Raw genomic sequence first — 13666 nt, 5'->3', positions numbered from 1 at the left:
ATTTAAATCTATTTTATTGGTAGTTTTCTACTATACCGACAAAAAAATATTTCACGACGTCAAACAATTTGATCATGTCGAAATATTTGGAGGAACCTTTGAAGAGAAAAGAAAAAAAAACGAATAATGCACGTGTAAATGGTACACTTAAGAGAAGGGAACTGTCGTATTAAAAAAAAAAAAAAAAAAAAAAAAAGGAAGAATGAAACAGAGAAAAAGCACAACCGGTATCTACGATTCGATATAAGAGCAGAATCGAGAATCACGTTCACCTATTATTATCGGAAGACTGAAAACGTACCTGAGACAATTCAAATGAAAGCCGTGAGTTAAATGCAAAAGACCTGGTATTATTAGTCTACATATGAACGAAGCTTTAGAAAAAAAAACAACAAAAAAAAAACAAAGCTTGTCCTTCATCTAATATGTTACAACGAGAATTTATTATCGTCTCACTTTTTTTTATTTTTTTTTTTTATGTTACTCGCTTCTCTTGCAACCGAACAAACTAAGCAAAATAAAAGAGAAAAAATGAAACGATATAAAATCGAAAGGAAGAGATAGAAAAAAAAAGAAAGAAAAAGGAAAAGAAAACTAAAACTTACGATTTCGGGGACCGAAGAGTTCTTGAGAGTACCCTCGATCGCTTCGCTACATCTTTATATAGATCAATACAGTAATGCTTAATCATTTCGATGCGTAAACGAAAATGTGATTTTTCGATTATTTAATGAAAATTTAGATTTGAAAAAAAAGTTTACTCTTATTATTATTATTATTATTATTATTATTATTATTATTATTATTATTATTATTATTATTATTATTATTATTATTATTATTATTATTATTATTATTATTATTATTATTAGTATTATTATTATTATTATTATTATTATTATTATTATTATTATTATTATTAGTATTATTATTATTATTATTATTATTATTATTATTATTATTATTATTATTATTATTACTATTATTATTATTATTAGTAGTAGTAGTAGTACTGTTATTATTATTGTTATTATTATTGTCATTATTATTGTTATTATTATTAATATTATTATCAGTTACATTACCTTATAACGATATAAAATTCAAACTCCTTTAATGAAATAAATTCAAGAAATGCAAGCAATATTAATATTTGAAGAGTATCGGCTTGCTTGGAAATTGTAATTGACTATGACTGAAGTTATTTCGAATGTTATTTAATGAATAGAAAAGAAAGATATTTAGGGACGTACCAGGCGATGATAAAAGTAAATTTGAATTTACTTGATTCTTCGATCATACCCTTGCCGAGCCTCGTATATTTGTTGTATTTAGAGAGGCAGTGTCGTTTGTATACGTTTCTAATTTGTCTCTAATTGTAAAAACGTTTTTATTGTCTTGATAAAGTACTCAATCGGTTTGCAATTGAACGACAAATTTTCGAACCAATGTGGATTCGATGTTCCACAACGGGCGTACCATTTGATTGGACAGCAACTTCGATGCCATATTTTTTTTTCTTTTTTTTTTTTTTGATATCATTAGAGACAGTGCGTTGTTCGCATCGTATTTCACGTATTGTTAGAGACAGAAATATGTATAAAAAGAGAATGAATGAAATGAAAGAAAGAAAGAAAGAGGGGAAAATGAATATATAGTATCGTAAATGATTCATGGACGTTGAGTAGTCGATTAATAATTTTAGTATATAAAAAGAGAAAAGAAGAAAAAAAAGAAAAAAAAAACTAAGGAGATCTTTATATATTATTCACCTCCTAAATATCACGCTAGTTGCCAAGTGCGTATGATACGATTTTATTTGGAGGCCGCGTTGATGTTATACACTTTTTGGTGATGACTTATTATTTATCGAAAAGACGAATGGAAATAAATAAAGGTAAAATAAATAAAGAAAAAAGAAATCGGGAAAAAAATAAAAGGCGAAAAGAAAGGAGAAATGTTACTAGTTAGTCGATAATAACGTTATAGACGATAAAAAGCTTTAGTGTACATAGTTTTTTAAAGTGTTAAAAAAACAAAAAGAAAAAAAAAGGAGAAAAAGAAAAAAGAAAGATAATATATTAAACAACCCTAGTGATCTCTATGAAAGATCCGACGATAAATATAATATAATCGAAAACATAAATATAAATACATACATACATACAAACATGCATACGTACATACGTACGTGTGGCCGCTGCTGTATACATCGCAAAAGAAAAATTTCTTCGATTAAAAGAAGACGAACAGCGAGATAAACTACTACTACTACTACGACGATGACGACGACGATGACCCAGAAGATACTTCGCACCCATATGATTATAGTGTTGATGAAAAGGCGTATTAAAAAAATAAAAGAAAGAGAAGAAAAAGAATTAAATAATGAATCGTTTCGTTAAACATAGTTGCATATTGTAAATTATGTATAAGAACGCAGATACGTTAATCGTTACATATAACATAATATAATATGTGATATATGCGTAATATTTTAAGCTGTCAATAGAACATGTCCTAACATTAAAATATTATAGTGCCATTATATCGATCGAGAAACAGATTTTCTTTTATATATATTTATATATATATATGTATGAGCCGTTGATTTTGAAAGTGGAGCAAGTTCATTTTATGTTATTGGTAGAAAACATAAATAAGAAGGTAAATTTTATTAATTTGTAATAAGAACTAATTTTAATTATTTTTTTTCACCAAGATGGATTTGCTCCACTTTATATATATATAATAAATAAATATATATATATATATTTATATATATATATTTAACTAGTCCTTATATTTCCCTAAAAGTTAGACTAGATATACATACATATCATACATTCAAATTTATTTATTTCGTGTTTACAAAGAAGAAGAAGACAAAAAAAGGAAAAAAAGGTAAGAAGAAGAAGAATGATATGTCAGTCATATTTTTTTGTTATCTTCTCGTATACAATAGAAGGAACCATCGCAGGTTATTTGATTTTTTGAAATCCTTTAGATTCCTCTCTTCTGCGATTCCGTGAGTTTTTACTTACAATCTAATTAATCATTTATACATATAATAGGAAACATTCGTTGAACATGCAATCGATACGAAACACTCTTTGTAATCAAAAAAAAAAAAAGAGGACAAGCATACATGGACGGCGTGATATGAAAGACAACATTGATAATCTAATGGTTAATTAATTGAGTATTGCAATAGCATCCGTTTGTCTTTTGCCTATCAAATTTTTTGATCATTAAACGGCATAGATATTGTTGTTGAAGATGGATGAGTTTCTTTTCTATTTTTTTTTTGTTTTCTTTTTTCTTTTCTTTTTTCTTTTTCTTTTTTTTTTTGTCAATAACAACGACAACGATGACTCGGACAATCAGATGGATATACTAGACATTTATCCATACAATAAACGCTTGCACCTTCTTTACCTTCGATTTCACCTATCGCATCGCACACTTCTCTGCAAAAAAAAAATACAAAGAAATTAATTTACTTTATCTTTCAATTATTTACAACTACAATTACTTATATAGATTTATACTTACGGACACTGACAGACCATATTTGGACAATTCGGTGGATAACGAAGACAATTGGCCTGACACCAATCAGTCATGCCAGGTATAAGTCGATAAAAATACGTAGGTACGCAAACTTGTGATCTATGGTCAATATATATTTATCTTTATAACATGATTTGACATCAAATATTACGTAATATTAAGTGATATCATTAAAGATTAAAAAAATTTCGTTTAAAATAGAGTACCTTACTATTAGTGGGAATATATTGTTCGGTGAAGTAATATCTCTGTAATAAAGTAAGAAAGGATTATCATCATGCACAAAGGGTGGTGGAACTCCTGCTGTACTTGTCACGATACTGACGTCCGCACAATTTCGAAATGTTTCTGGCCTACCACATCCTACTGCTTCTGTACCATTATCACAGGTACCCCACATATTACCTGAAAAAAAAAGAAAAAATAATAAAATATTATTCATATAATTAATAAATTAAGAAAAAACTGAAATCAAATTCGAAGATTAAATTTTTATTAATAAATAAATAAAGAACCTGTGTAATAATTCCATTGAATGACACATTGGGTACAAGTTATGTAAGCCGGTAAGACAACTCTGTAACGGAATATAGCTTTCTTTTCTGTATCCAAAGGTATTTCAAAACGGACGTCTCGTGTACCAGATATGTAGAGAGGATATCTGAAACGAATGAATTTTGATTTTTCATAGTTTAACAAATCAAATTAATAATCTATACCTATCGAAACATTGTTGAGTTGCTTCGCTCCTAGGATTGTTATTTGGACAGAGATATAACTCGAATCCTCCCATATGATTAGCCGTTAGCTCAACTTCGATGTCGATTTCCTATAAACGAATAATTATATAATAGTTGGGAGTATTAAAGATAATATTTGATTATTTGTTTTGTTATACAAAATATGCAAATTACCTGGCCAACCGTATAATGTCTGACTATAGTTCCTTTCGCATATTCACCACCTGCCTCGTGTGGTCTTGGCTCGCTCAAATGAAATGCGTCTCCACAGACCCCACATTTTCCTTTATTTTGAACCCATTGAACTGAATTCAAAAAAATATTTACATATCTTTTTTAATGAACATTTTTAATTTATTCTGACAAATTTTTCATTCTTTTTTTCTAATTTCTTCTTATTATTTCTATCTTTTTTTCTTTTTGTACTTTTTTGTATTTTCGTACAATACTTTTCATTCAATGTTGAATTATTTCAACTTGAAAATATTAATATTATTACATAACTCTATCCAATTTTTTTTAAATAAAAGAATTTTTTGTTTAAATCGTTTAAAAAATTATACTCAAAGAAATTTCTTGATAATGATTATTACCTTTTTTAAAATTAATTTAAACAATTATATCTTTTAATTACTTTTAAAAAATTATTTTTAAACTGGCAACATTTTTTCTGATAAAACATTATCAATAAAAAGTACTTTACGGTAAATCTAAAAATTAATTTCGATAATACGAATAAAAAAGCGCGTACAATTTTCGAGAAATTTTTTTTTTTTACGAAATCTCTTTGATCTTAAAAAATATTGAATTTTTTAACGATACGACACACCTTAAATTCATAACCCTTAGGGTTGAATTTTTTCTTTTTAATCGGCTGCCATCCATCTTACAAAGAACCCGCTTATTATGGGTGAAAGGAAATCATTATTAAAAAAGAAAAAAGAAAGAAAAAAGAAAGAAAAAAGAGAGAGAAAAGAAAAATAAAAAGAAACGAACCTGCATACCCGCCGCAGAATAACTCATTATCGTTGTAATTCACTGGATTCGGAAATCCAAATCGCCACATACTATTACGTCCTGGTGGATCCATAAGTCGTCCATGTCCAAGAACATGATAGTCGTCGGGTATCTTCGAATAAGATTCTTAATAATAATTACGGTATTTGATACGAGCTTCGATCGAAACTCACCAAATAACTTTAATTACGTCTTTATTGCAGTCAAATGATTTATGATCGTAATTTAAACTTACATTTAAAAAAAAGTATAGCCCTACAAGGAATAAACTGGTATATTGATGCCTGGTAATCATCGCAATATCTGAAATTTTAATTATGTTATTAAAGATTTACGTTATTCAACGTAATAGTCATCAATGTAAATTCGCTTAATATAAATTTATTTTTACAGATGATCATAAATTATGAACAATGATAATTACTTGTCGTTAACTAATCATCATTACTATATTTCAGCCAATACTTATGAATGATATTAATTCTTTATACTTATAAATAAACGCATGCATGAAATTTTAATTTTTTTATTTAAGAAAAAAAATAGGCATTTACTTTATTAGTGTGAAATGTAATTCGTTGAAAAAAAAATGTTATTAATTAAGTTTATATTATTAATAAGTCATTGTGAATTACAAATTGTGATCATTATTTATTAAATATGAAGAATGACTAAATTCTATTTTGTTAACATTGATAAATGATGAAAATTCTTTATACTCATGAATAATCAGAAATAATTATTAAAATTCTAAATAAAATGATTCATCATCGTTTCATGCCTTAATTTATTCCTGTCATAATCGAAACGCAATCAAAATCAATAATGATTTTCGTAAATAGAAAGAAAAAATTTTGTATTATTTATATCGTTCAGACAGATTGTATTACCATAATTTATTGTTGAGTTAGCAGCATCCCGTTATTATTCTAATTAGAAAAAGATAAGAAACTCATTATATATTTCTATTCGTGAACGCCATTAGTGTATCCATTAGGATCATATTTCACGGCTTACGAATGAGCCAATCAACGTCACTGATGCGTACCTAGCTCGATCAATCTAAAATGAGATATATTTATAAAGATCTATATGCTTGACGTTAGAAAGAAAAAAAGAAAAAAAAAGGAAAAAAAAAAAGAAAAAAAAGAAAAAGAAAGAGAGATAGAAACTAAAATGAAAAATGAAAAGAGAATTTCGTTAATACAAAATCGATTTAAACGGCTCTCTAAATTTGAATTAGAAAGAGTATCCATGAATAAATTGCAGATCAATGTCCTTGAATCGAAGCACGCATGTAAACTTGCGTAACGATCTTAGAAAAAGACAAGCTATATACCATTTGTTGTGCCAATTGAAGATAAAGATATACATGACATGACGAATAATATTATTCATTGGCTAATCGTTGAAAGAATTTCGCAAAACTATGCTGTGATATTTTTTATTATTATTATTATTATTATTTTTGTAATTAAAAAAAATATATATAATACTTATATATATAACTATTTATTCATATAATAATAATAATATATAATTACATAAATAAATAATATATATATATTACTGTTTACATTTTAAAGTATTTGAAAATATATTTATATTTTATTTATAAAAAAATATATTACTTATATTAATAATAAGTAATAAAAATATTATGTGCACAATTTAAAATCTCTTAAAATTTTTCTATGTAATATGTTATATATTTATATTTTTATATTACTTATATATTTTTATTCCTTATAAAAATATATATTTATATTAATTATATTTTTATTTATTTATATTTTCTTTTTATTAGTGGTAGAATCTTATTTTATATACAAACTCAACGAAATAAATTAAAAGAATGTTAAGGAAAAAACGCGCATTATCAATAAATACTTCTTATCACAATCTTTAATACATATAAAAATCTCAAAACAAACAAATGACAAAGCGTAATCAAACGAGATACGGAATCTTTTCAATTTTATTAATTTATTGACATAGAAAAAGAATGATAATGGTTAAAAAGATTTACGAACTGTAACAATGAAAAATCACAATTCACAATTCGCATGATAAACTATTACAGAAGATCGAGAAGTCGTAGACGACATATTCGAAGATAAAACTCAAAGATTGGTACGTAAAAAAAAAGAAGTAGAGAAAGAAAAAGAAACAAAAAAGAAAGCGAAACGCGTAAGGAAATTAAATAAGATTACATTCCATTGGTCAGTAAAAATTAATCATCAAATGTATAAATACATATATATATATATCTTATCGAGTCGTGACCTCTTCTACTTATATAAATTGCCATTTGATTTGATTTAAACGTTATTAAAGAGATATCATAGAACTCGTCGTTATTTGTTGGTAAGTCACGAAGTAAATCTTAATGATCGGAATAAATAAAAACAAAACTAAAAAATAAGTTGGTGGATTCGTCAAAGGAAATCCTTGAGGTTAGTTGGTTAACCTTCCTTCGAAGATAAATCGAAGAACGGTATGAGTTGGGTTATCAACTTTCGTGTATAGTAACACAAGGAATACAAAAAATAAAAAGAAAAAAAAGAGAGAAAGAGAGAGAAAGAGAAGAAAAAAAAGAAAAGAGTTCCTTAATAATCTCGATTCTCTTTGAGGATACTTCTTTTAATATCAAGAAATTCCTTTGGCCGTGACTTCTCCTTAAAAGAATTTCCAAAGCCTAATAAATTATAATATCTCTTATCGACATATGAAAATGCCGCACGATAATCAATATTATTAAAAAAGAGAAGGAAAGGGAATAAAAAAAGAGACAGATATTATCGTCGTAAGCAAAATTCTTCGACGCAAACAAAACGGAATAAAATGGCTTTACGTTGGCTAGTCGCAAAGCGTTTCGTCAAATAATAAAATTTTTTTTATTATATTATTATAAAATAACAGGAAGGATCGAGAGAATAACATCGAAATGTAAACCAGTTATTTTACGATTTACTAAACGATCGAAGAAACCCGAAGAAATTTCACGCTAATCAAAGAAACAATCGACATATTTTTTATGAATCAAAAATTCCATTAAATATAACGAACATATTGGTAGGAGGAAAGAAGATGAAGGAAGAGTAATAATGTAGAAAATAATAGTTTCGAAAACGAGTTTTGAAGATGATTATCAGCGAACAATCAGGTTTTCACGGTCCCTTCAAAAGCGTTGGTTACGTTGTTAAAAAAAAAAAAAAAAAGAAAAGAAAAAATTAAGCTAACCAAAAAGAAGACAAACAAACGAACAAACAATAAGAATAACGATAATAATAATAATAATAAGAAGAAGAAGAACATCGAAGAGTCATAAATGTGCGATAAAGGCCATGGTTAACATTGGCTATTGAAAGAGTTTGATTTATCTTCTTTGAGAGATCGGTCGATGACTGCGTTTGTCGGCGAATTAATGAAACCAGGAGATAAAAATGTCATTAAAAAAAAGAAAATTGAATATCATTATATTCGACAATTTATTTTTTCTTTTTATTTTTTGTTCTTTCTCTCTCTTCGTTAAAACTTGCACTTCATACTATCATTATATTTCACGTTCGGTGTTGATTATCGTTATTGCAGAGAGAAAGAGAGAGAGAGAGAGAGAGAAGACAGCAATTAACGAAGTACTTATCACATCGTTCGATGATATACCAAACAATTTGTAAAATAGCAAATATATCGTTTTATTTTTTCTCTATTAATTATACATTGATTCTGATATCGTTGAAACGATGATATTAATTATCGACCTTCGTTCGTGATTTTATAAAAAGTGAACTAGGTATGTACTTGAATCTTTTTTGTATTGACTTTTAATTGCATCGCAAATCGATCCTTCAGTCTATGTGTGGGTGTATGCGTATATGTATATGTATATGTATATGTGTATGTAAATATTGATGAAACGTCTTTGCATGTTAATGTGAGTGCATCGAACGAATGAGAGGATTCATGACCACGACTTTCGAGTATAAAATTTCATATTAACGTGGCAAGCCTTACTATAAGATTTAAATATCAGGATACGTGGTTTTATATATGGGAAATCTGCCACGTAAGTTGCAATACCACCAACTCACAGGTACTTATATATTCGCCAATATCTCTTATAGTATACTTCTTTTACTTTATAATATCTTCAGTTTACGTTTATCTTTGTATTTGTAATTTCCGTACGCGTTCTTTTATTTATACCTATTCAAATGCTATTAACAAAAGTAATATACGTTTTACTGTAAATATGTACTAAATATATATATATATATAATATTTATATATACATTTATATATATATAAATATATACATATATATTACATTTAATATATTTAAAATTTCTTTGTTTTAATATGTAATATATATTTATTATTGTTATATATTTATCAAAAAATTATATCTTTCTCTAATTTTGTTTTTCTTTTTCAATATCGTACCATGATAATTCTAATCAATCGAATATGTGAACCACCGAAAACCTGATTGGTAAAGATCATATGACGAATGTAAAATTAATGAACCTTTTAAAATGTCATAATTATTCTCGTGCTTGTAAATTTCGTAGAGGACTTCTTAATAGATATTTTTATGAGTATCCAAATGAATTTTAATAGATTCGAAGAAAGTATACTAATAAAACTATCATGCTTATATATGTACAAGAATAAATATGAAAATTCATAGAAAATAATATCTTAATAATTTTCCAACTGCTTCAAATTATCCTTAGTTAGTTTATATCCATCTATTATTTATTATCAACATTATATATAATTCACGTGTATTTTTGTACCTAATAATAGTATATCACATATATATATATATATATATATAAATATATATATAGATGTATATCACATATATATATATATATATATATATATATATAAATATATATATAGATGTATATCACATATATATATATATATATATAAATATATATATAGATGTATATCACATATATATATATATATATATATATAATTAATAATCATATATATAATAAATATTATAAGAATGTACCTATATTATATGTACTATTATATTATATTATAAATATATATTTTTATATATTTAACTTTTATATATTTTTTATATATTTTATATATTAAATTAATTAATTTTATAAATTTATCAAGTAGTCCGTATTGTTCGATGACAATTGAAAAAGAAAATAATATATATGTCATACTACTGAATAACCAAAGAAAGCTACGAAATTCCACATGGAAATCCTTGAATATGCATGATATGTATACAAGTAGTACATGTACAGTAAGTACGTTTTCTTTAGTCTATCTCTTTCTTTTTGACAATAGACGTTCACTGAAGAAAAAAAAAGAGAAAAAAGAAATATCGATGAACAATGGATGTCCTCTTCTTCACATCCACTAAGGAATAATCGAAAATATTCGTGTCACTATCTCTTAGAATCATGACTAAGTTTTAATCGGAACGTTAATATTATACCTTATAATACGAACAAAAATTCCGTTCGCGTAAAAATTTATCAATAGTAATGATGCCGACGGCCGTTCAGATAAAACGATTATCCTGATGATTCATCATTTCTAATGGAAATTATTAATTATTATGTTAATCCTATTCAATCCATAATCTCGTTTGTATATAGAAATAAGATTAACAGAATTAAAAATATCGATCGGTATCGTCAATCGTTAATACTATAACATAGAAACTTATACGAATTATAAGTAGTTTATAGGATTGATATAAAATATTCATAATATGTAAATAGTTATATTTTATTAATAAAGATTAACGAATACCTCTTTAATATTGAATATTAAATATATACAATGAGTAGAATGAAAGAAATCGGGTTAAATCATGTTGCACCGGTTTTGAATATTGAAATACCGGTAGAATCACAAAAGCGAGAGAAAGGAAAAAAGGATAAATATTTTTGGTTCTCCGAGACCAAGGTCGCAGACATTACTATGTAACTCGGTAACTCTTTTAAATAAACAAAAAAAAAAAGAAAAGAAAAAAGGAAAAAAAAGGAAAAAAAAGGGAAAAAAGGAAAAAAAAGGAAAAAAGAAAAAGAAAAAGAAAAAAAACCAAAAATATCCTCAAGTACACATGTAATCTGACTGAGTAAAGAAATCTACTTGGGAAGATTTTACCTTCTAATTTCCAAACTAAACTAATTTCTTTTACAATCGAATATAACTTAAATGATTTCATATGAAAATTTTAATGTTATCATGAAAGGATATTGATGTATCATCGGGATCGATCGAAATGATAAATTCTTTCCTAACAGTAATAATTTTCGATTAGGTCGATTTAACTGCAAATAAGTATTTATATATCTAACATTCGCGATGCAGATGGTAAAGTTTCCGGTTCTTCCTCTCACAGCTGTTCCTCCTTTCTCATGAATGGTAGCACTTTAAAAGTATATTGGTACCGTAAGCGTGCTCGTACTTACCGGTGAGTAACACGTGATTTGCTTCCCAATCGTTCGCCAACCGATTGAAGTAGGTGAAAATCGAGCTTGGAAATCGAAGAATCCAAGGATGCGTCCTCGAAATTTCAAATGCAGCCTTCCCAATTTGCTCTTCTTTCAATCTTTTTTCTTATTGGTTAATCAAGCTGTCCTGAGAAGTGATTGGTTGAAGTGATACGTATGAGTATATACTTTAGAAAGAGAAAGAGAGAGAGGGAGAGAGAAAGAGAAAGAGAGAGAGAAATTAATTTAAATTAAATCAAATTAAAAATTAAAAGAAGTACATACGATTAAGTACGAGAAAATACGATAAAATAAGAATTTATAGGAATAAATAAGGGCAAAAATATAAATGAATTACGAATTAATACGAGTAAATACGATCAAGTACGAATCAATACGAGTAAACACGATCGTGTGTATAATCAAGTACGAATTAACACGAGTAAATACGAATGGATACGATCAAGTACGAATTAACACGATCGAATACGAAACTATAAATTAATAACAATTAATAACAATATAATATAAATTAATAACAATTACGATATAATACGAATTAAAAATTATTAAAAAATTAATATCAATTGAAAGTTAATTATGAATTACAATGTAGAATGAAATGAAACTACTCGAACTTGAGGATAAATTTCGAAGAAGGATCGTCGAAGACTGCAGACAACGCAAAGACTGAAGCGGTCGCGATGCCTCGCGAACGGGTGAACCGAGTCGAATGCGTTCGCGCGAATGAATAATATGCGCGTAGCTCTCTGCGCGGACCTGTGACCACCGAAAAACTTGGATTACCACTACCAGAAGAGTAGTAAGGGACCAAGGTGTGGTTCCCAGATACAAGATTGTTGCTACCGATTCAAGAGAAAGAAAAAAAAAATATTAAGAGGGAGGACGACAAGGAGGGAGCTTCATTTTCACCTTTTCTATCTTTCTTCTTCTTTTCCTTCTTCTTCTTTTTCTACTTTTTCTGTTGTTCTGTTTTTTTTTCTTCTTCTTCTTCTTCTTCTTTTTTTCTTTCGTCGTTCTTTTTTTTTCTTCTTTTCTTCTCACCAGTTCTTAAATCGATCGATCGATCGATCGATCTACTTTCCCTGAAATAACACGAATTATTTTAACATGTTATTACCATGCTAAAAAAGTTTCTCGAATGTAACGAACGAAACTAAATTTTTGATTTTTTTCGTCATCTAGTGTCTCTTAAAACTAAAAACATCGACGGTGTTATTCCAGTAAATTAAGTTACATAATATATGTAGATATTTCTAAGAGAAAAGAGAAAAAAGAAAGAAATGAAAAAAAAACAACAGAAAGAGAGTAAAGAATGAATTTATCAAATTGATCAAATATAAATATACATGATAAACGTATAATGAAAAAGGTCGTAACGTGTAAATTGAGAAAACATGCGATGAAATTGAAGGTAGAGACTTTTTTTATAACCATTAAAACCAGTTGTTTTTCATTTATTGATAAATCTAATGTTAAAAAACTTAGATAAGTATGGTATAAAGAAATTTCGTTGGTACCGCTAAGGAACCTACCATTTGGCCATATATGGAAGGAGGTGTGTCCGGTGTGCATTCGTTGTCATATACCTACAAATGAATACGATCAGTGGATGACAAATAGTTTCATGCTGAGAGAACGATATACGATAAATTGGCTTTTTGTATCGAAAAGGTGTCAAGAGCGTGGCAAATATTGGTTATACCTGAATTTATGCTAATTGAAATTTTCGTCTTACAAATATGGTTAGTCTCGACTTGGACAAAAAAGAAAAAAAAACAAAAAGAAGTAAAAAAAAAAAAGACCGATGATATATGACCATTGAAAGAG

At 27.1% G+C, this 13666-nt stretch overlaps 1 protein-coding gene across 3 annotated transcripts; it reads right to left on the bottom strand.

Moving 5' to 3' along the window:
- Positions 1 to 3352: 3352 nt before the first annotated feature.
- On the bottom strand, positions 3353 to 12488 carry LOC118441331 (uncharacterized). Of its 3 annotated transcripts, none has more exons than XM_035865561.2 (10): positions 12448 to 12488; positions 11795 to 11963; positions 5566 to 5633; positions 5310 to 5442; positions 4488 to 4618; positions 4293 to 4402; positions 4089 to 4234; positions 3780 to 3978; positions 3556 to 3672; positions 3353 to 3470 (listed from the first exon to the last, which is right to left on the bottom strand). In XM_035865561.2, exons 3-10 carry the CDS (start codon positions 5623 to 5625, stop codon positions 3353 to 3355), a joined length of 1014 nt encoding a protein of 337 aa, XP_035721454.1. In that variant the 5' UTR covers positions 5626 to 5633; positions 11795 to 11963; positions 12448 to 12488. The 3 variants fall into 3 exon arrangements, 2 of the variants coding, with proteins under 2 accessions (XP_035721454.1, XP_035721452.1); XM_035865559.2 differs by having other exon boundaries at positions 12425 to 12483; XR_014982709.1 differs by having other exon boundaries at positions 3362 to 3470; positions 3785 to 3978; positions 12425 to 12483.
- Positions 12489 to 13666: the final 1178 nt, after the last annotated feature.

Source organism: Vespa mandarinia, chromosome 11, assembly GCF_050613455.1.
Source record: "Vespa mandarinia isolate Hongniang chromosome 11, ASM5061345v1, whole genome shotgun sequence".
Taxonomy (NCBI): Eukaryota; Metazoa; Arthropoda; class Insecta; order Hymenoptera; family Vespidae; genus Vespa; species Vespa mandarinia.
This window is presented reverse-complemented; position numbering and strand designations above follow the sequence as displayed.

What these genes read in the sequence shown, in the direction of transcription:
- LOC118441331 (XM_035865561.2), bottom strand. Translation starts at nt 5,625, where the DNA reads ATGATTACCAGGCATCAATATACCAGTTTATTCCTTGTAGGGCTATAC. An exon ending in GGCTATACTTTTTTTTAAAT is followed by an intron (nt 5,443 to 5,565) that starts GTAAGTTTAAAT and finishes TCTTATTCGAAG; the next exon opens with ATACCCGACGACTATCATGT. An exon ending in TCAATGGAATTATTACACAG is followed by an intron (nt 3,979 to 4,088) that starts GTTCTTTATTTA and finishes TTTTTTTTTCAG; the next exon opens with GTAATATGTGGGGTACCTGT.